The sequence below is a fragment of the Meles meles genome, chromosome 2, assembly GCF_922984935.1.
Source record: "Meles meles chromosome 2, mMelMel3.1 paternal haplotype, whole genome shotgun sequence".
Taxonomy (NCBI): Eukaryota; Metazoa; Chordata; class Mammalia; order Carnivora; family Mustelidae; genus Meles; species Meles meles.
Window position 1 is genome coordinate 68,650,001 of NC_060067.1, and position 22,617 is coordinate 68,672,617.

The following is a 22,617-nucleotide window of genomic DNA, read 5'->3' on the forward strand; positions in this document are numbered from 1 at the left end:
TCTGCACATTTCAGAACACCCAGAGAAGAGGTGCTGGGTGGGGTCAGGGGAAAGTGCAAAGCTGCTGGGGGACTGCTGTCCTTGATCTGGACCCTTTCCTACAGCCAAGAGCACAGCAGCGTCTTCTCCCTCAGTTTCTCCAGCTGCCAATGGGAATTTAAGTTTTTTTGCATTCAACACATTTGTTTTTAGCGCTCTGCTTGATACATAATAGGTTTTTAGATTTTGGTGATTGTCTTTATGGATCCAAATTAGGGCAGGGTTGGGGGAAGTAGTGAATATGGTAAAAATCTTTAGAAAAAGCACCGTTTATTTTGGCGATTAAAAAGAAAACAAAAGCACAGTTAACTTTAATCAAGGAGCTGGGAAGAAGCCCAGAAAGGTGGTCAGCGAAAGCAAGATGAGGAGCAAGGAGGATGAGCACCGCCTGCAGACCTTGGGAAGCTGCTGGAGAGAGGCGCTGGTGCTGAGGGGACGCGCCTCGCCCTCCTCCCTATCGGCTCCCTACCTGCTTCCTTCCCACCTCCTACCTGAGGGCCGGCTTCGCGGGCGCTCCTGCCGCCCAACCTCCCGTCCCACTTCCACCCGCAGCCACAGCAGATGCCAGGGCCAGCGAGTGCGGCAGGTCTCACAAATCCAGGAGGGTTCCCCACTTCACGCCTGCTCAGCCCGGACCTCCGCCACTAGCCAGGGCAGGGGGTGTGCGCACGGGCGCAGTTTGGACGTCGTCACCCAGCAACCGGCCTGCACGCTCCGGCGCTCCCTGCGGAAAGACTACAAGCCCCAGAATGCACAGCGCCCCCTGCGGGGCCAAGGGCGGCGAGCCCAGGGCCCCGCCTCCCCGCAATGCCCATCGGGACTTGTAGTTTTTCGCCGTTCCCGGGAGCGCTGGGTAGCCCTCGGGGAGCGCGCCTCGGGCGGGGCGCGGCACGGCGCCGCGGGATTGGGCGGCCTCGGATACCAGCGGCGGGCAGGGGGCTCGCGGCGCATCGGCGCATGTGCGGCGCGCGGCTCGGTGGCCGGCGAGGTGCGGGGTGTCAGTGAGCCGCGAGGAGCCGGCTCCCGGGTGCCCACGTCTGTCCGCCCGCCGGTTCGCCTGCTGCGGGGCTGCGGGTCCGCCCTGCGCGCCGCTCGCGGAGCATCTCCGGCCACGCACCCGCCCCGCGCACCTGTCCGCCGCCCTCCGCCAGGCCCAGCGCCCGGCCCCGCTCGCGCCAGCCGCCCAGGCACCGCGCGGGCCCCGGCCCGGCCCTGCCCCCGCGTCCGCCCCGCGCCGCAGCGGGGCGGGGCGCAGCGCTGCGGAGGCGAGGGCCTCGGGGCCGGGTCCGCGCGGCGCGACGATGATGAACAGGTTCCGAAAGTGGCTGTACAAACCCAAGGTGAGCGCCCGCCCCTCCTCGCGTGACTGGCCCTCTCTCGCCTGCCGCGACACCCCTGACCTCCACTCCGCGACCTGCACGCGCGGCCGCGGGACCCCTGCGGCGGGTTCCGCCTCTCCCACCCCTTTCCCGGCGGAGTCCTGGAGTCTCCTGCTCTCGCGCGCGGACCTGAGCGCTCTTTCCCCTCTGCCGCGGCAGGGACGTGCCCAGCTCCCTGCTCATCCCTGTCCTGCGTGGCGCCCGGCTGGCATCCCGTGGTCCCCGGCCCACAACCCAAAGCCGACCCCTCCTACTTCTCCTGGGTCCCGGAGGGACCTTTCCATGCCTCTTCCCTGCACCCGAGGGCTCCCTCATTCTTCTGCCCGCCCCCGTTATCCTGGGCCCAGAGTGTGCCTCCTTGCTCCTCCCGCCGCACTCCAGAGGAGACCCTCTCTCCACTCCCCCAGGTTCGGAGGGGACCCCCATTTTTCCTCTTCCCGGGTCCCGCTGCCCCGGACCTGCCTTCCTGAACTAGCGCTGATCCGCCCCTCGGCCCTGTTCTTGGCCTGTGCCCACCCGCTTACTCTCGAATCCAGGACGGGTGCCTTCCCCGGCCGCGGGGTCGGGGTCCCGGCGGCGCGCCCCGCGCCCCGTTGGCTGCGCCAGTCGCACTGCGGGCGCTGCGTCCCCGCACCAGCCCGGGCTCTTGTCCGCTTTGGCCCGCGCGGGGCTGGGGGCGGCTGTGCAGGGCGCAGGGTCCCGGCCGCAAGCTGGGGGCCGGCACGGCGGGGCGGGAGCGCTGGGGGCCTGGCTGGGGGCGATACCTCTCGGATGGGGTCACCCAACGACCTAGGGACATGGAGGCCGCAGTGGCACTGACCGATCTGAGGAGCCCGCTGCTGCCCCCGCGCTGACCGCTTTTCTGGATCCGGCTTCCCCGCCCTTCCCGGCGTCGGTGGTCTCTCAGGGTGGGGGTTTCTTTAAATCCGTGCCCTTTGGGGACGCCCAGTCGGGGGAGGCAGCAGGTCTGTTTGGGAGACAGGCGCCCCGGGTCCTAGGATGAGCCCAGGGATCTGCGGGGTTTGTGCGTTCTGTGTTTGGGGTCAGAGAGTTCTCCGGAGCGTTGGGTTGAAGGTTTAGGATGCCAGCGGTGCGCCTTGCTCCTCCTTGGCCTCACCCGGAGAGGAGCCGGGTTCTTCCCTGCCAGGGGCAGCCTCCCTCCCGCTCCAACCTCCTTGTCATGTAGCCTCTCCTTGTCCCTGCGACCCTGGTGCTCCCCGGGTCTGCGTGTGGTATGGGACCGCCCTGACTTCTGCCATTTCCCACCCAACCACTCCTGGCTGCAGTTCCCCCCAGGTCAGTCTCCGTCCCCTGCCATCCTGCTGTAGGTTGCCTGGGAAGGTGGCAGGCTCTGCACAAGTTATCTGGACAAGGAATGGCTTTTTGCTTGTGTGACCTTTGTCCCCAGTTAAGGAAAAATCTAGTATGCCTGCCGAAAGGTCATTTCTAGGGTGGTCCGCAGTGTTCTTTTTTCAGTGTGTATGCCAGCAAGGGCTGGCGGGGGAAATGTACCATAGGTCAAGTAACATTCTGGTGTTTCCAGAAACACTCTGTCAGGAGTCCAGGGGCTCTGGGATGACTTTCCCAGCTACGGGTCTGCAGTGGCCTTGCTTCCAGGATCACGTAACTGTATCGTATTGTTGGAAGGGGAGGAAAAGTAATTGTGGGCCATCTGTTTCATTAATAACTGCATACTTTCAGTGGCCCTGCCTGTTTCAGTTTAGGGAAAAGTCTTTAAAAGTGGAAAATGATACTGCCCTTGAGGTTGTGCCTGGGAATTAAGAATGGTGTCCCTAGTTTTTGCTCTTCGGCAAGTAGCTGCCCTTCCAAGGCAAGGTCCAGGGACTGGCCTGGACAAGGGAGAGAGTCGTGATGGAGAATCCAGCTACAGGGGAAGGATGGGGTCATGGTTCATCGGGTCCTCCGTGTCGTCTCAGGTCGTGGGTCTGGTATTTGTCCCTGAACCTTGGACTCAAAGACACACCTGCACTTGAGGTCTTTGCATCTGGCTGTGGCATACTGCCCTGCGGTCAGCTTGAGTTTGGGCTGTCTCTTATTTGAGATCTGTCTTTGGAGTTAAATGTCTTGATTGTTTGAAGGGGTAGAATATGTTAGGTCTCACCGAAGTAGCCTTTCATTTTTCAAGCAAAGTTCAGACTTTTGTCTTGGTTTCTGAATTGAATTTTGTTTCCCCTACCATTCTAATTTAACCCATTGGGCACAAGAGAGCACAGACTCAGTCCTGGGAAGATTGTGGGCTGGAGGAGCAGAAGTGTGAGCGTTAGCTGTGGGGGGATGTGTCTGGGGGAAACTGTGGCCTGCAGTTAGGATTTTTCCCCCCACTTTTGTATTTAGATAGATGCACAATTCAAACTGCATTCTTGATGTAATCCCTGCTTTGGTTTAAAGCCGAACACTGAGCTGCTTGTTCATTACAATACAGTGGAAAATATTCTGAAGCCAAAAATACTCATTGTTCTTGCAGTTGAAAAAAGCACTTAGAAATGCTTTAAAACATTCTGACACTTAAAATTTTTGATATCTGAATCATTAATAAGCACCTCAGTTGACTAAAAAAAAAAAACCTGATGTACAATACACTTGTTTAATGTTAAAACGACATTACCCATCTCTCATTTTTCCATTTATTTTCTTTAAGGCAGTTTCTTTAAGGCAGATTTGTCCATATTACCTGGATGGTGAAAGCTGTGTGCTTATCAACCTGTCCTTCATGATGTTGGTGATGTGCTTTTTTTGGCTTTTGTTTAGGGAAAATCTTTCCAAGAAAGAGTTAACTTAATTTAATTTTTTTAAAAGATTTTATTTATTTATTTGACAGACAGAGATCACAAGTAGACAGAGAGGCAGGCAGAGAGAGAGAGAGAGGAGGAAGCAGGCTCCCTGCTGCACAGAGAGCCCGATGTGGGGCTCGATCCCAAGACCCTGAGATCATGACCTGAGCTGAAGGCAGAGGCTTAACCCACTGAGCCACCCAGGCGCCCTGAGTTAACTTAATTTAAAAAAAAAATTTTTTTTTTTTGAAGATTTTATTTATTTAGTTGAGAGAGCGCAAGAGCATGAGCACAAGCAGGGGGAGTGTCAGGCAGAAGGAGAGGGAGAAGCAGAAGCCCTAGAGCCCGTTACTGGACTCGATTTTGGACCCTGGGATCATGACCTGAGCCAAAGGCAGATACTTAATCGACTGAGCCGCCCAGAAACCCCAGTAATTAACTTTAAAAAGGTGAAACCTTTTGGAATAGTTGGTGTCTTCATTTGAAGGAAAAATATTATGCTTGTGTTTCTTGCTGGCTTATAAGTTTCTTGTTGATGCCCAGTTACTGTGCTAAGGGGTGAGATGGTGGCATGGCTGAAGGGGTCCCATACTGGGCCCAGCCAGGATGTCTTGGCCACTGTCAAAGAGCATCCTTATGATGGCACAGGTTAAATTTGTGCTTTCCATCTTTGAGGAAGGACTGGATGGGTGGGTAGGCGATGCTGTCCAGCTGGATGGGGGTTGCCCCGCTCAGCCATGCACCCCATGGTGAGCTCTCTCATCTCACCCCCAAACCACTTCTGGGTGTGGTTCATTAACTTTCCTTGGAAATACAGTGCTTTAGTGGGCGATGTTTATCTGAAAACTTTCAGTATTCAGTATTCAGGATTCTTAAAGAGAAGCCTGAGTAATGGAATGGGTATGTGTGCTTTCTGGAAGGACTCTATGAGCTCTGTGAAGTCTGCCTGGGTGTACGCCCAGATGGGGTGTTTGTGGAACTTCCTGCCGGTGGTTGTTGGCTTACCCCAGCCTCAGTGGGCTAGGGGCTCCAGAGCTCTGTCTGGGGTCCCTCCTGGTTTCCAGAGTCCCTGGCCACCTAGTCCTGGCCATGGAGCTGGCCCTCTTGACCACCTGGCAGAGGGGGCTGGACCATGGGACAGCAGTGGCAGGTAGGAGCCCTCTGGGTAGTAACCCAGCAGGTCACAGAGCCACAGGAAAGGCCTGGGTTTGTGTCTGCGTGGCCCCAGGGTGCACAGATGTTTCCTAGACTGGTCATCCTCTCAGGGCTCCTCTACAGAGGCCTGGAGAAACACAGCCAGGGCATCAGCCGACCCCAAGGCACAGGGCAGCATAGGGGGGTTTGCGGTGGAGGCCGGAAAGATGTGTGGTCTTCCCTCCACTGGGGTCCTGCAGCCTCTGGGTCTGGGAGGGTAGCATTGGTATGTGCCTCGATTTCCCTGTTGGAGCCTGGTGCTGGCTGCAGACACCATTTCAGGGGCTTGGGGTTTTAATGTGAACGTGCATAAGGCTGCGGACGGATTGATCTTCAGCTGATGTGGTCTGAGTACCCAGCTACGGCTGAGGTTGTCCTCGGGGTAGCTTGCTTCCCTCTGTTTCTCTCTGAGGTGAGCTGCTGGGAAGCCAGTGTTCTGGGAAGCCTGGCCACGCCGGTTGTGCCAGGCCCGAGCTCCCTTTGCCAGCAGGTGCCGGGCAGAGGGGGGCTCAGGGAGTCCTGGGAAAGAGGCTAGGCAGTGCTGAGTCACAGCGGGCTTGGCTGGCCCACACACCCATCTCTGTCAGCCCTGAATTTGGAAGGCACGGGCCCCTTCCAGAGAGCCTGCCCTCGGCTGTAGCAGCACTGAGCGGCCGCTGGCACGTGGGAGAGCTCCAGAGGTCCCCTGGCCCTGCAGGGGGCTTGCGGAGCCCACCCCGCCAGTGGTGCAGGCGTGACTTGGCGGGAGGCTCAGTCCCATTTTCCAGGCTCTGCTGTGTTCCTGTGTGTGGCTTCCCGCACTAGCCCTGTGCCGTCGGCATCTGCAGGCCGGGGAGAGGCTGAGTGGCTGGGGGTGGTGAGTGTCATGTCTCTGCCAGCTCTGATGTCACCAGTTAGGGCTGCAGTCTACGGTCAGAGCAGTGTACTAACGGGAAGTGTCCAATAGGCTTTCTGCTAAGTGGGTGGGTCACAGGCGGGGATCTTCAGGGTCGCCTAATTGGTATCTGGCCTCAGAGTCCAGCGGTCGGTGTGCTGCCCCCTGCTCTGAATGGGAAGCCTGCTGGGTAATTATATTCGACCTTAAGAAGTGACGCATAATTTCAGGATGCACTAGTCCCTCTCCTAAAGCTGCCAGGAATTCCCAGAACCCCAAAGAGGCTTCTTTTAAATGTGTGAGGACGCACATCTAAGAGCCTGTGAATGACTCAGTAGTTCTCTGCCATCCTTGGCATTGATGGCACTGGGCCACCACGGCTTCCGAGGGGTCTGCATGCACCCGTGCAAAGGTGGGTGATGGGGAGTGACCCTGGCTCATGAAAGTGGGTACCTGGCGTGCGTGGGCAGCAGCCACCTCCTGTCCTCATTGTCCTGTCGTGACTGACCACTGTGGCATGTGTGTCCAAACAATGTGGAGGCCACAGACAAGGCAGCAGAGGCTCCCACACTGGGGCCTGGATGGGAATCCTCACCCCCTCCTGCCCCGTGCTGTGCCTCAGTTTCCCCATTTGAGGTGGGGAACTTGAGGAGATCATCTCTGTCAGGCGCTCATAGGAGTGGCTCAGGAAGTGACCGCTGTCCACGTCAGCGGCGCTCGCGGGTTTGGACTGAAGGCAGGACCATGCATGTATCTTATGGAATCCACCATCACTGAGGTTTCTGGTGACTTCCAGGTGGATCTGAGTATAAAACTATCCTAAAAGATGCATGCTGCCTCCCCACCCTCACTTTCTGTGGCTCATTGGTTACTGGGTTGCTGGGAACAGACCCTGACTCAGGACACCTCAGGCATCCCGTTGGGCCTGGTCACAAATAATGACAAGGATGAGTAACAGTGACCCGCCTCTGTGCCCTCCTGGAGCTGAGATGCAGCCGTGTGCTCACCAGCTTCCTGGCATTGCCTCTCCAGGGAGAAGCGGGGGCCGGGTTTTAGCCCTTGTGGGCACCACTGGGTTCCACCGTGTCAGGTCTGGCCCCCAAACCTATCAAGCCTTCCTCCTGTGGCCAGTGAGCCCCATTCCTTGGCCAGAGCCTCGAGATCCTGTAGAGGATGCTGGAGCTATGTGGTGGCCAAGGCTGGGTGTAAATGACAGCTCGGGGGGATGGAGCTCTATTGGCTAAGGCGCTAAGGTTTTGGGGGTGCTTGTTAACATTTGCTCTTCCCCATTGTACAAACGAGATCTCAGACATGAGATGTTAACCTTCGCAGCCAGGACAAGGGCAGGCAAGGTTTGAACTCCAGTCTGTTTGGCCCCAGAGTTCGCAAGCACCTCAGTCCTGAGCTGTGTGTTTCCTGCAGGAAGGAACCGAAGCTGTCATTGGTGTTTGCATGAGTCCCATTTGATGAAACAATTGCTTTTGTACTTTTCACAGTTGGATTGCAAAGAAACTTAGATATTGATGGGCAATTCAACTGTTTGAAGGAGGAAGACAAAAATGAATGGATTTTTTTTTTAACTGATCTGAATAGATTAAGCAGAAGTAGAATAGAACGTTTCATATTATGGTAATTTATGTAGAGTAGTTGGGTAAGATGAATGGAAGGTTTTTTTCCTTCTTACAGTAAGTATTTTAAAAGTTCTTCCATTTCTCCTTGTTTTGTGCTGGGTGGAGGCAGGGGAATGTTGGGGGCACTGCAAGTGGGGCTCCCTTCATGGCTGAGGGGTCCTTTGAGCTCTGCACAGGGGCTCTGCTCCATAACTCTCTGCCCTGGGGGGTTTGCCGATGATCTCCCGTGACCACCCCCATGACCGCCAACCATCGTATGCTGGGTTCTTGGGGAAAAGGGGTTTTCATACCCATCCGCTATGGGCACAGTGTCTTTAGGGCAGCCATTTTTCCTTTGGGTTTTTCATTTTTGAGAATGTTTCCTGTGATTTTTAGGATATTGTAATTGTAAAAAAAGGTCTAGAAGTCTAGAAGCAGAATCAAGTACTTTCATGTCAGATACATTTAGCATTGCATACCCACGTTTATAACAACATTCTACCTAACAGCCAGAAGATGCCAGCAGCCCGACTGTCCTCCAACAGTGAATGAGTAAATGAAGTGTGGTCTGTCCACACGACAGAATGTTATTCAGCCAGGAAAAGGCCATTTGGGTTGTCACATGGATGAGTCTTGCCATGTACTGCCACTGAAAAGCACACTTTACAGTGGGTAATGCAATCTTATGTGAATTTCACCTCAATACAAAAATTTTAGCAGTTCTTGAGAGTTCTTTGAGAACTGTGACATTTTTAGAGGTAATCAAGGGAAAGGACATTTGCAGCCAAGTAAAGAGATGCTCGGGACTGGGTTTCCTGAGGGGCTTGGCACCCTGAGGCTCTCTGAAACGACCCCTACCAGGCCACCCCCCCAGCCACCTCACTGGGGATCTCATTGCCACTGATGAGAGACCCTCGTGTCCCTGTTCCCTGCCGTCCCGCCCTGAGCCCTGCCAGGACCCTCTGTCCCGGGGTATCTCGAAGACAGCAGGGAGGCGTCCTGTGTGTTAGGGCTTGTCCTTAAGGCCTACTTCTGTCAGCTTTCTGAAGCCAGAGCCTGTTGCCCGGAGCTGCCCTGGGAAGAGCCAGTCCTGGCTGTGTGCGGCGCTCACACCCTGAGCCTGCTTGTGGGGGGTTTCAGGGGTCTAGGTGTGCAAAGGGGGGGGCGCCTGGCAGAGCAGGTGGGAAGAGTGCTGGGCATCACGCAGGGCAAGCACCAGGATGTGGATATGTGTGTGCAAGTGGTGCGGGAAGGGTCAGGGGACTGGGTGGGGGTCCCTGCAGGTGGTGATCAGTCATGGGCTCTCCAGGGAGGGTGGGGGGCATAATGTATCCCTCTTGTCAGGTGAGAGAGTAGATTAGGTGGGGAGACCCTGGAAGCCGGTCTGTTGACAGAGGCCTGGCCAAGGCTCAGGTGAAGGGATGGTAGCCAGGAGTCTGGGAGAGAGAGGACTGGCGGGGAGATAGAGGGGTGCTATTCTCTGGAGGGGAGTGCAGGAGAAGACCAGTGGAGTGAAGGGCCTGGGGGCGGCATTCAGGGTGCCCATGGAATGTCCATGTGAATGGTGAAGGCAAGGACGGTGGACCTGGGGCTCCATGTGGCTGGCCTGGTCAGAGTGGACCCCACCACTGCCAGTGCCCAGGAATGCTGAGTCACAGGTACCGAGCTGGCTTGGGTGCTGGGAGCGAAGGAGCCGGCGGCCAGGGCTGAGAGCACTGCTGTGAGAACCAGAATAGTCATCCGGTTTTGTGGGCCACATGTGGGTGGGACTCAGCTGCTCTCTCCTGGCTCTCTTCTGTGGCCTCAGTTGGCAGGGGGCTGTGTGTCTGTCAGCTGGGTCCCTCTCTGCATGCCTCCTGTTCTTCTGGAGGCTGAATGGAGTCTCAGGGCCACAGCAGGAGTGTCTGGGCCTCCTGAACCCTGCTCTGAAGTCACAGGCGTCCCCTGCCTGGTCTCCAAGGGCTAGCCTCCCCCCCGCCCCCCAGCTGTGTTCAGGGACAGGGAAATCCTGGCTCCTGGGGAACACTGTGCATGGTGGTCTAGGGCCTAGAGACAGGGAGGAGGGGAAGCACGGGGCCGGGGCGGGTTAGAGGGGGTCACACATAAAGCTGTGGCCTTTGGGACAAGCAGCTAGGAAAACTCTGACCTCCCCTGTGCCTGGGTTGGTGCTCGGTGTCACTGGGGTGCCCGGCAGAGTAAATGAAATTGTCCTGGAAACCGCTCCTGCCATATGTCCGGCGTGGAATTCATGGGAAAAAAGTTACATGACATGAGAATGTGGATTTCCCAAGCCAGAATCAGGGGCTGAACGCATTTAGGTTTTATTTCATTTATTTTTATTTTTTATTTTTAAAGATTTTATTTATTTATTTGAGAGAGAGACAGAGAGAGCATGAGAGGGGAGAAGGTCAGAGGGAGCAGACTCCCCATGGAGCAGGGAGCCTGATGCGGAACTCGATCCCAGGACTCGGGGACCATGACCTGAGCTGAAGGCAGTTGCTTAACCAACTGAGCCACCCAGGTGCCCTGCACTTAGGTTTTAAAGCAAATCCAACAGGTGCGAGAACAAAAGCACAGGGTGACATGAGGACCCTTCAGACAAGGGCCTGGAACTCTCAGCAATGAAAGAGATAGTCAGTGAATTGAAACTTAAACACTTACCCCAGCCCCAAGGAAGGGGTCTCTCATAGGAGGGGGAGGGGTTCACTCCGCAAGTGGCTTGAGAGGTTCCAGCCACAGAGGGCGGGATGAGGGTCAAGGTGCATCTGACTGAAGGGATGGTGGGGGCAGGAGCAAGGGGCAGACTCGAGGTCCTGGGGGGCGTGCAGGGAGCCAGCCCCTGGAAGAGCTCTGGGCTCACCGGGCTACGTCTGCCGAGGAATGAAATGGAAGACAGTTTCATATGAAGGCGAAAGCGTAGCCGCCCCCGAATCCTTGCTCCAGAAGGAAGATCAGAGTCAGAGGAGGGCGTGGGAGGCACGGAGCTCGTGGCACATCCAGCCTTGCAGCCCTCACCACGTGCTGTGGAGAGGAGCAGGGGCTTGGGCAGGAGTAACCCTAAAAAAAAGAGGAGTAGAATTACCAGCCAGGAGCACCTGGTGGGGGCTGAGGTCTCGAAGGCTCGATGGCCCTGGAGGAGGTGTGGGGCGCGGGTGACCCTGAGTTAGGTACGTGTGTGATCACCAGCACACTAGTTACTGGACCTGAGAGGGACATGGAAGTACACAGAAGACACAGACAATCCATTGCAGCGGGAACGGGGTGGGTGGGGCACAAAGTGAAAGCACAGTAAATAAAAAGCAAACAATAAAGCTATGGAAATAATCGCCTCTCAGTGGTCTCAGTAAATGCAAATGGGGTGAACCCCAATGAAAAAGGCAGAGCTGGGCTGAGTGTCCAAGGTAGAGCTGTGCGCTGTAGAAAGGGATGCCTGCAGAACAGCTCTGTTCAAGGGTGGGAAGGAAAGGCCCAGGAAGATATTCAGGCAACTAGCAGAAGTAAGGAGGGGCGTCTCAGCAGGAGGCAAATGGGCTGAACCTGCCCCAGCCTGGGGGCCCAGGGGAGGAAACTGGGGAGCAGGCTCTTCGAGGAAGGTATGCAGTAGGCTTGGGTCTGGGAGGCCTTCTGGCCAGGGACAGAGTAGGACAAGGGAGAGGAAGCTAGGTCTCTATGCAGCCTTGCCTCTGAGGCTTCCGAGGCTGGGACTGCCCGTCAGGGTGACCTCGACTTGGTCGAGGCTCGGACTGCCCGTCAGGGTGACCTTGACTTGGGCGAGGCTCGGGGGGCCTTTCCACCCCTGTGGGTAGTCCCGCCCTCAGCTGGGGGTGGGGACTGCCAGCTCCTGGGGGATGACCCTTCAGTTCTAGAGGTGCTTCTGGGCGAGTCACAGATACCCGCTCACCTCCCTCACCAGCAGGAGGTGTTGACCGCCTACCCTCCATCACATCAAGAGCTCTTAGAGGGACATGGGCTGGTCTAACCCGTTCCTACGTGTTTGTCAGATTGACTCTCTAGCGCTGCGTACTTGGAGGTGGTCTAGGGGGTCATGGAGGTCATGCACAGGAAGTCTCCATGTATCAGAGGAAGAGGGGTCACACACACAGTCCTGGCTGGGACCCTTGAACGTGGAGGATGCCTGGGGCATTCTGCCCTGGTGGGTCTCTGTTACGTTCTGTGGTCCTGATAATTTTAGGCTTCAGTCTCAGCTTGGAGAGGAAGGCATGATGCTTAGCCACACATCCTGGGACAGAGCGTTCTCCGTGGCCTTACCCTTGCACGACTCCCTGTGAACTCTGTGAGCCTCCAAGGAGCCTCCGTGCTACTGGAGCAAGTCTGCATTACACCGAGCCCAGCAGGGCAAAGGATGGGGTGCAGAGAGGCCCAGGACTGGGGCTCCTCACCTATGTGGTGAGGCCCCCTGGGGGATCATTGTTGACCAGAGGCCAGTGTGCTTTAGCTGGAGAGGCCCAGGGAAGACTCTGCTGCCCTCCTGCCCCTGCAGCGGAGGACTGCCTGTCCCCCACAACACGTGGAAAGTGCAAGTCGGGCCTGCCACGGCTCCTATGAGCCAGGTACCCCGGGATCTGCTGTGTGGAACAGACTGAGCGAGCTCCAGAGGGCCCCCGTCTGACACAGGGGCTGCTGGTCTCTTGCACAGCCCCCTGTTTTGCTGGCTAAGCCCACTTGCAGGGGCTGGACAGTGCACTCCCTGGGCATTGTTTTCCAGCAATAAATGCTCTCAGACTAGAACTGTGCCCCTGAGAATCCCTGGCTCCCGGGCCCCCCAGAGAGCCTCTGTCCAAACCTCTGCCATGTGGCCCCAAGATGGGGCTCTGGCAAAGTCTGGGGGGTACCACGTTCTGCTGAACTGCCCCTGGGAGAAGAAAACTTGTGCGCCCCAGGGGAGGCATTCGTCAGGCTGAGAAGGCGCCGGTAAAGGGTTGGCGGTGAGCTCACTTGTCACAGACACAGACCTGGATGGAAGGAGTGCCCAGAGGGTGGGGGCACACGGCTTCTCCCCCAGACTCAGACCCAGTGTGGACCGAGCCGGGCCTGGGGCCCAGCCCTGCTGTTGGCAGCTTACCTTGGACCTTTGCCAAGGATGTGCTTTTGGGCACAAATCCAGCTTGTTCCCAAGGCCTGTCGTCGCTCTGTTGTTGTTATATATGGTTTTCATTTTTTAGAAAATTAGGTGACATTCCCCTGACTGCAGTTAGCCACTTCAAGGTGCGCAGCCCTGTGGCACTGGCGTACCAGCGTGCTGTGAGTGCCCGTGTCTACAGTGCAGTTCCTCCCTGACCCCCACCCTCCCAAGCCCTCTGACCTGCTGTGTCAGGTGCACTTCTGTCCTGGGCCCATCACCCGACTGGTCCGCAGCACGGCACTCGGCCTCTGCCTCCACATTGGCGTGGGCGTCAGAAGGTCCTTTTGGAGGATGAATAACGTTCTACAGTTCGGGCAGACTTCCTTTCGCTTCTCCATTCATCCATCCATGGACTTGGGGGCTTGGTCCTCTTCTGGGCTGTTGTGAATACGGCTGCCGTATATGTCCATGGACATGGTTTTCTGTGAACACATGTTTTCATGCCTTTGGGTAGATACACAGGAGCAGAATTTCTGGGTCACATGGAAACTTTAGGTCTTACTTTTTTGGGGACCACTAAACTGTTTTCCCCATTGTGGTTCTTGACACATGGAGGGGGCTCGTGGAGGTGGGTGGGGCCTAGGAAGCCACGGGATGCCCAGACAGGGGACCTCTGGCTGCCCAGCCTACAGGCTGTGGCCTTTGGGCTGTCTCAGCCCTGGGGTGCAGAGTGTCCCCATGGGGGTCTGTGCTTGTAAACCAGAGCAAACTCCTTGAGGTCGGAGGCCTGGGGAGGTCTTGTTAGGCAGCCTGTGTCCTCTGGACCCTGGCCCGGGCTTGCCAGGAGCCACACTCTGCGAATCCTTGGAGGACCGGTGTGGCGTGGTCCGTGTTCCTCTGCATGACTCTGTCTTTCTCACTTGCTGTTACTTCCACACCCCACTCCTGGGCCAACGACAAGGTCCTCTGGCTGGAAGCCATAACATCCTTTCCTTCCTGGGATCCCTGCGGACCCCTGTTGGGAGCCAGGCTCGGGTACGCATGGTTGTGGCTCGGACAGGTGACCCTTTGTCCAGTGCCGTGAGGAGTCTGAGAGTGCGTGCTGTTCTTGGGCTCTTAGCACACGCGGCTGCTGTGGGGCACGGGGGCTCCTGAATGGGGAGCAGGGCCCATCCTGGGGAGGTAAGGCCCTCCCGGGAGTTAGCCCACCATCCACTGTGGAGTGTGCAGGCCTGGCCCAAGCTTGAGAGGCTGACGGAAAGTAGACTGAGCTCCCTTAATGGGAACGGGAGAGGATCTGATGTGGGTAAATAGAGGCGGGAATTTACTATGAATTTGCTCCTCTGGGACACTGCTTCATGTGGCCCTCCTCCTCACCCTCCTCGCTGACATTTGTCTTCAACAGCAAACCTAATGCCTTCCCACCTGCTTGCACTGTTTCCTGGGCAGCTTTGTCTCCCACCTCTGATTTCTCACAGGCTTTGTGCGATCCAGCAGTAACATAGACTCATAGACTCATAGACTCATAGACTCGGAGCGGAGGCAGGGGTGGGGGGACCCCTGCTGCTGGTGGTCGCCCTTGCCGCCCAGCTTCGTTAAGGGCTGCTGACCCATCCGGAGATTTTGGTGATTGTAGAGTAGAGGCTGCAGGAGGGAGCTCTGGAAACAGCCCTTCCTCTCCCTGCTTCCGGAAAGTAAGGGGCCAGGATGGGGCTGGGGCCCAGTGGAGGGGGTGTCCTGCGGGGGGCAGGGCCCAGCAGAAGGGGACCCTGGCCCTGTAGGCACCAGACTCACATTCCAAATCCAAGCCCCAAAACCCCAGGGAGGCGTTAGGCATTAAGGGGACCTCACCCTCCCCTGCAGGGCTGTTCCCTGGGTGTTGTGCACGTGGATGGAGGTCCCTGCTGTGCCTGGTGCCCATGGCTGGTTGTCCTTCCGTCCTCCACTGAGGAGGCTTGCTGTCAGCACGTGGAGGGCCGATGCCGGCTCCCCGCCCAGCCTTGCCGCAGGCTCTGGCATTCTAGTGTCTCTGGTCCCACGTGTGAGCTGAGCCTTCCTCCAGTGTCTGACAGGGGACTTCAGAAGCTGCTACTGGCCCCCCCTACCCAGTGGCATGTATGGTCTTCATGCATTGGCAGGCATCTCTTGAGAGAACCGATAGAGCCATAGGAGGCCACATGGGCTGGTGGTCACCCCACATAGCTGGGTTGCAGGAGGCTTTGTCTGAAAGGTCTGTCTCATGAGGTGGGAGGAAGGGAAGGGCACAAGCCTCACCCCCAATTCCCCATTCTGGGCCAGGATCCATTGTAGGACTCTTGGGTTTTGGAGCTCCATGGAAGAGGCCTGGTGGAACCTGGGACTGAACTCTGACCCTGGACCCACAGGACCTTAGAGCTTTGCAGGATGGACCTTGGAGGGGCAGGGGCAAGGAGGGGCGGGAAAGGACATGGTGGGTAGCTGTGGAAGGAGGGGCATCTGCTGAGGATTGCGAGGAGGCACTCACTTTTTTTTTTTTTTTTTTTTTTTTTAATTTGAGAGAGAGAGATCACAAGTAGGCAGAGAGGCAGGCAGAGAGAGAGGAGGATGCAGGCCCCCTGCCGAGCAGGGAGCCCGATGCAGGGCTCGATCCAGGACCCCGGGATCATGACCTGAGCCGAAGGCAGAGGCTTCAATCCACTGAGCCACCCAGGCGCCCCGGAGGCACTCACTTTGGGTCTGGGTTTCCTGCTGCTGTGGCCCAGAGGAGGCCCAGATCAAAGGGAGTTTCACCCTCTGATAATTCCCCCGACAGAACTCTCTTCCTCCGCCTTGAGCACACAGAGGATGCTGGGTGAGGCCACATATCATGGAAACCACCTGTACTGCCCAGAGGGTTCTGGACACAAGGCCCTAGGCTGTGGGGTCTGCCCATGTTGCATGCTGTGAGGTGTGTCGCTGGGACGCTGGACACGTGCTAGGCTGCGGGAACAGTGGATGTGGGGTGTGGCTGCCTTGGGCGTCCCTGGACACCAGATGGGTTCAGGCCTCAGCTGGGGGCAGAGTGCTCACTCTGCGTGTGGCTTCTGGCTGGGCGGGCGCTGTCCTTGGGTGGGAGACCTCCCTGGCAGCAGGTGTGGGTGTGAGGGCTGTGGGGGATAACGTTCTTAGAAAGGAGCCTTGAATCGTCACAGGTGCCCGTGCAAGGCAGGCATGTGAGCTATAGAGAGGAACTAGACCCTGTTCCCTGTCCTAAGGAGGTGGAGGGTGGGGGCGGCTGGTGGACCTGGCCTTGAAGCTGATCAGGGGTTCTGGAAATGAGATCCCACTCCACCAGGGGAACACCAGCACCACCTGGACGTTCTCGGATCTACATAACCAGCTGTTACATGTGGATTGTGTTCTCCTAAATATCCTGTTTGAGTCCTTACCTTTGCACCTGTGAGTGTGACCTTATTTGGAGACAGGGTCTTTGCAGACGATCTGGTTAAAATTAGTCACTTGGGTGGGCCCTGGGTCCATCATGACCACGTGGAAAGGGGAGCTCTGGGCACTAGCATGTGTGCAGGGGAACGCACGTGAGGATGAAGGCCGAGATGGGTGATGAGTCTGTAAGCCGAGGAACGGCAGAGATGCTGGCAGAGAAGCAGCTGGGGGAAGGGCCCAGAACCCCCAGAGCAGTGAGAGGATCAGCAAGAGTGGCCTCTGTGACAGTGGCCCGACTGGACTGATACAGGCTCTGTGACTGTACAGATCAGGCTTAGACAGTTGGCTGCTCTCTGGGCCCATGGGTTGGATCCTGGCCACTGGATCAGGGATTCCGGTACATTCCATCTGCTTCCATGCCCCTGCATTTTGGCTCTGTCTTTGGGCCACAGTGTGCCCCAGTGCCTCAATCCTGGGACTTGGGGAAGAAAGCCTGTTGGGGTCCATAGTCCCATGCATCATCCCGCCCCCTGCCCCCTGCTGTCCTGCTGGCCTACCCTTGGCCAGGGTGGCCACACCTGCCCACACCGGCTGAGCTCCAGAGGCAACGTCCTATCTGGGGCTGAATTGGCATCTTCAGGAGCCGTCTGCTGGGCATTCGCTGAGCCCTGGGCTGGCTCCATGGCTGTGCCACCCAGCTTGCACCCACGTGTGCCTTGTGGACCCCACAGCCACCCCACTGTTGTAGCACGTGAGACAGTGAATGTCTTCAGTAACCTGGGGTCTGTCCCCTGATGGATTCCCCACTCGGTTGCACCAAGAAGTCCCCCGTTCGATTTGGAGCTCATGCAACCACATGCCTGTCTCCTAGTTGGAGCCGTGCCCGGCCTGCATCCCCACGAGGCCCCCCCCATTTCTGTGTCCTGCTGCACTGCCATTGGTTGCATCCTCAGGACATACCTGCTGGCAGCCACCTCCCTCCTTTGCGGACAGAGCAGGGGCATCAATCCATCAGGATAAACAGCTTGGCTCTATGGCTTGGGTCTTGCCCACTCAGGCAGAGCGGGGGTGGCTGGTGACCTCTGCGATGCTCACTCTGGAGGTGGCTGGGGACACAGGGTCGTGGTAGACTCCTGCTTCTCAATGCCTGCATTTTAATAGCCAGACTTTTAATGGGTCAGGAGACTCATTTTTGTGTGTGCTTTATCACACAATTCATGGAAGTCATTTGATATTTCCAAACGTTCTTTGATGGACCAACAAGGACTAAACTGAGCCGTGGGGCCTTCGGTGTAGGTGAGTAAGGCCAGTGGTGCTTGGCCTAACCTGTGGTTCTCAGAGGCCTTTTGAGGGTCCATGACATCACCAACATGAGCCACTGAGGGTCAGAGCGGTGGGCCTCCATGAAGGAGCCAGCAAGGCCCACGGTGCTGGACTGCAGTGGTGAAAAGACCCCGAAGGCTCCCAAGACTTCCCAGGGGAAGGACCCTACATAGAGGTGGTTAGCATGGAAGTGGAAAGCAGGGGCGTTCCCAGCCCTGTGCACCAGGTGCGCGTGTGCCCCCAACCCCCACGCTTCTGAGCACTCTCCACAGGCTCTTTCCTGGGGAGCATGATGAGGCCATGCCTCTGTGGGCCGCCTGGCCTGCTTCCCTCTGCGCTGTGCCGGAGAGGCTCTGATGCGAGAGGCAGAGAAACTGGCTCCGTGGGACCAGGTGACTATAGAGCTTGCGGCTGATGTGGCTCACACCCAGCCCAGTTTGGGTTCAGACAGCGGCCTGGGTTTTGCTCGGAGCTCTGTCCTGGGGAAGGAGCCCTGGCAGGTTCTTCCCCAGACCAGGCATCCAGGCAGAAGGTGCTGTGGGGACGCTCCATGGCGGGACCCTACCTGTCGGCTTCCTGGGTAGACGTGCGCTTGGCACCTGAGTCACGCTGTGGAGACACATGGGGGCGGGGGAGGCTGGGGTCTCTGCAGGCGGTCTCTGTAAGCATCCGGTGTGACAGAAGGGAGGGGCGAGTCTCTCCTGACCTTCTCAAAATGGCACAGAGTTAAGGTACTCATTTGTGAATTTGAGAAACATTAATTGGGTGTGAACGGGTGTGCCGAATATTGGGCTCGGTACTTGACAGAGAGAGAGAGAGCAAGACAGTAGAGGCCCCAGGGAGTAAAGCTGGGGGCAGGCGGGCGAATGGCCAGTGGTGGCTCCGAGGGTGGTGACTCGGGACCCTCTGAGGCAGAGCAGGCGTCTGCTCGTGGCTTTAACAGCTCTACTGAGTGTCCTCAACACCGTTGCACTGTACACGTCAGAATTCAGATTTTACATCATGTGTGCTTCACTGCAATGGAAAAAGTTTTTCTCAAAAGGGCAACGTGCGGGGTCCCGGGGGGTGGTGAGCAGGTCTGCGTCCTGACAATGGTGGTGGGTCGTGGCACCCCACAGGTGCGGGGGTGCGACTCTGACAATGTGATTGTGGCCCTGGGTGGGGTCTGTCGATGCCCCAGTCACAGTGCTGGTCTGCATGGTGTCACCCCCGAGGGAAGCGGGTGAGGCATGCACAGACCCCTCTGTGCTGTTTCTTATGATCACATGTGAACCACAATTGTGTCAAAATTAGAAGTTCGATTTTTAAACAGCTCTCTGGAGGTATAACAGATATAATCGACTGCATATGTTTAAAGTGGACACTTAGATGAGTATCGACATTGGGACACACCATGAAACAGCCACCCAATTGAGACAGTGGGCGTGATTGCCACGGCACACGTTTCCTCGGCCCTTCTGTGCTCCCGCTGTTTCCCTCCCTGCCTCCCCGCCCCACCAAGCCTCAGACGAGTGCTGGTGTGCTTTCTGACACCATAGGTCAGTGTGAACTTTCCATAGGGAAAAGGAAGGGCGTATGGCCAAGGACAGTGGTGAGGACCCCTGATCCTGCCCCGGGGAAGGCCAGACTCACCAAGCACCATAAAAGGATCTTCTAGAAAGTTCTTCAGCAGCAAGGTGATGCTTTAGGACAGCGCTGTGCACTGAGTCCTGTGCTGAGTCCTGACCCCAGTGTGGCTGGATTTGGAGAAGGGTCCTCTTGTCCCCAAATGAGGTCACGAGGTGGGGTCCTTTTACCATAAGACCGATGTCCTTATAGGAAGACCTGTCAATCCCATACTCTCCCACATGCAGGGATGGTGAGCAGTGGCTGTCCATGAATCAGGAAGTGCGTCTCATGGGAACCGACCACGTGGGCACCTTGACCTTGGGCTTTTGACCCATGGCTTCAGAACTGAGGGAAATAGAAGCCTGGTTTGGCAGCCGAGCAGACCAGAGATAGAGGGTGGTGTGGAAGTGTCCGCTGTGGCGTGGTTAGTGTAGGTTCCTCTTGGGCAGATAGTCCCAAGTCCTGGCATTGGCTGGTGTTGGTTTACAGACTGGCCACTGTTCGTGGGGGGCGGGAGGAGGCCAAAGAGAGAGGTGGCCACCCTGGGTTGGCAGGTGGCAGGGTTAGGAAGTAAGGGGACTCACTCATAGGCTGGTCTCCGGTGCCGCGAGACAAAGAGATCTCTGTACCCAGCTACCCAAGTCTTAAAGTTCATAGAGAGGCCAAGTGGGCTCAGTCACTGTGCCATCGGATGGCCTCTGCATGTCACCGTCTTGAGGCCTCATCCTTGGGGTAGCCTCAGAGTGGGGAAGGCAAGCAGAGTGCACCTTCCTAGGACTGGGGAGGGGGTGAGGAGCCTCCAAGTGCCTGGGTCCAGCTCCCAGGTCAACTGGAGGTCATGTGCTCTTGTCCTCTCGATGATTTCCTCCAGTGGCTGGGTTTTGAGTCCCCTGCTCTAGGACGGCTGGGCCTCCGTCTCCATGTGGAGCTTGCCTTTCAGCAGACGGCGTTAGGCTCTTTTTTGTGGTGGTTCAAGGGCAGGACAGAGGGACGGTGGTCCAAGAGAGTGGCAGACTCCAGCTCAGCAGTCACAGGGAATGTGGGCTACATTCCCTTGGTCTCAGCAAATCTCAGGCCAGCCTAGATCTGAGAAAACCCGAGAGACTCCAGCTCCTGACAGAAGGAGAGGCATGAAGCACAGGGTTGGGGGGTGCTGCATTACTGTGGGCAGTCTACCTCGCAGCCCTGGGCACTGGACCTCATTTCCCTTGTACACTGGATCTCTCCCAACTCCCGTGCACTGGATCTCCCCTCTCCCTGTGCCCTAGGTCGCCCCCCAACCATACACTGGATCTCTTTCCCCTGTCCACTGGGTCTTCCCTTCCTCCTGTGTACCAGATCTCCCCTTTCCCCTGTGCACTGGATCTCCCTTCCCCCCCGTGCACTGGATCTCCCTTCCCCCCCGTGCACTGGATCTCCCCTCCACCCTGTGTGCTAGGTCTCCCCCCCACCAGACAGTGGTCTCCCTAACCCTGTTCACTGGATCTCTCTCCCCTGGGTCTCCCCTCCCTGCTGTGCACTAGGTCTCCCCTCCCCCCTGTATACTGGATCTCTCCTTGTCATGCACTGAATCTCCCCTCATCCTCATATGCTAGATCTCCTCTCCCCGCTGGGTCTCCCCTCCCCCATGCACTGGACCTTCCCTCCCCCCTTGCACTGGATCTCCCCTCCCCACTGTATGCTGGGTCTCCCCTCCCCACTGTGTGCTAGGTCTCCCCTCCCCCTTGTACACTGGATCTTCCCTCTCCCTTGTGCACTGGATCTCCCCCTGCCCCTGCTTTGGACATCACCCCCTTTGCCTTTACAGTGTTGTTCCCTGACTCCTGTACTGGTTTCTCCATCTTCTAGATCATTCCCCTGGAGGTAAAACCTACTCTGAACTTCCCTCTTTCTAAAGCAGCAGCCAGGTCACCAGTCCTCTTGACCTAAGGTCCCACCTGCTCTCCCCTCCATATAGGTCCTGACCTTAACCCTCTGCCCTCTGTGGTCTGCCTCCCACCACTCCTTCTCCAGCCTGCTTCCCCAGTAACCCACCGAGACCACAGTGCTGACCACATCCGTGGCCCGTTGTCCTCATCTCTTCGACCACTTCCTTCCGTAAGTGTCTGGGACACCTTATCCTCGTCTCCATCCTGTCTCACTGGGGCTCCTCGCACTCCTGTCCCACCGGTTCCCCAGCCCTGAGCCCTGTGTGCCCTGACCTCTGCCTAGGGTGCCAGACTCCTGACACACTTCTCGCTCAGCACCTCCACTGGGAGGGACACCGTCTAGGGGAAGGCTGCTTCCTTGCCTCCCTCCCTTCATGCGGGTGCTCGGGCCACACCTGGAAATCAGCCCAGTTCTCCTGGTCTCAGAAGACACCTCCCTGCCATCAGCAGACTCCGTAGTATATAGTACCCTTAAGCCTGTTCCCAGGAGTGTGGCCATGCTCACAGCACACTATTCCCTTTCACCCAAGGCGGGAGCAGCCAGTGTCTACCCGCAGACAATGTGGTCCATGCAGATAATGGAATATTCCTCAGCCTGAAACAGGAAGGACAATCTGCCACCTGCCACCACCTGGTAAGCCTTGAGGATGCTGTGCCCAGTGAGAGCAGCCGGCCACAGAAGGACAAGTCCTGTAGGATGCCACTTGCATGAGGTACTTAGAGGAGCCAAAATCACAGAGACCGATGGGCTGCCAGGGGCCAGGATTAACAGGAACGGGAGTCACTACTGAATGGGCACCGAGGTTCAGAGTCACAAGATGAGCGAGTGCTGGGATGGATGGTGGCGACGGCCCTTCAGCAGCGGGAACGTGTTTAATACCACTGAGCTGTGCACTTAAAAACAGTCAAAATGGCCGGGGGGGGGGGCGCCTGGGTCGCTCAGTCGGTCAAGTGTCTGCCTTTGGCTCAGGTCAAGATCTCAGGGTCCTGGGATTGGGTCCCATGTCAGGCTCCCTGCTTGGTGGGAAGTCTGCTTCTTCCTCTCCCGTTGCTCCCCCTGCTTGTGCTCTCTCTCTCCCTGACAAATAAACAAATGAAATCTTTAAAAAAAATGGTCAAGATGGTAGAGTTTATGTTATGTGTGTGTTACCATGACTTAAAAGAAAAAGTAAAGTGTTTCTGATGCCTCCCGCATTCCTAGCCACTGTCGTCTTCCCTGGTTTATTACAGGAGGCCCTAACCTGTCTCCCTCTCTGCCCTGGCCTCCTGCCTTATCCAGGCTGTTCCCAACACAACAGCTGGAACCAGATTTTTTTTTTTTAGGATTTTATTTATTTGAGAGACAGCACACAGGCAGGGGCAGCAGCAGAGAGCAGGACAAGCAG

At 57.0% G+C, this 22,617-nt stretch overlaps 2 protein-coding genes across 4 annotated transcripts in view; one reads left to right on the forward strand and one right to left on the reverse strand.

The window, feature by feature from the left end:
• CFAP99 (cilia and flagella associated protein 99) overlaps positions 1-567 on the reverse strand; it is a 36,663-nt gene extending 36,096 nt beyond the window's left edge. Inside the window, exon 1 of the mRNA XM_045997396.1 lies at positions 531-567. The gene's annotated coding sequence lies outside the window, so the exon portion shown is untranslated. The remainder of the gene's footprint in view (positions 1-530) is intronic.
• Positions 568-918: 351 nt separating this feature from the next.
• Positions 919-22,617, forward strand: part of ZFYVE28 (zinc finger FYVE-type containing 28) — a 108,976-nt gene continuing 87,277 nt past the window's right edge. Inside the window, exon 1 of one of the 3 annotated variants that reach the window (XM_045994830.1) lies at positions 919-1,379. In XM_045994830.1, coding sequence (XP_045850786.1) covers positions 1,341-1,379 — 39 coding nt within the window. In that variant the 5' untranslated portion in view covers positions 919-1,340. The remainder of the gene's footprint in view (positions 1,380-22,617) is intronic. The other 2 variants (XM_045994823.1, XM_045994825.1) reach the window with 2 other exon arrangements.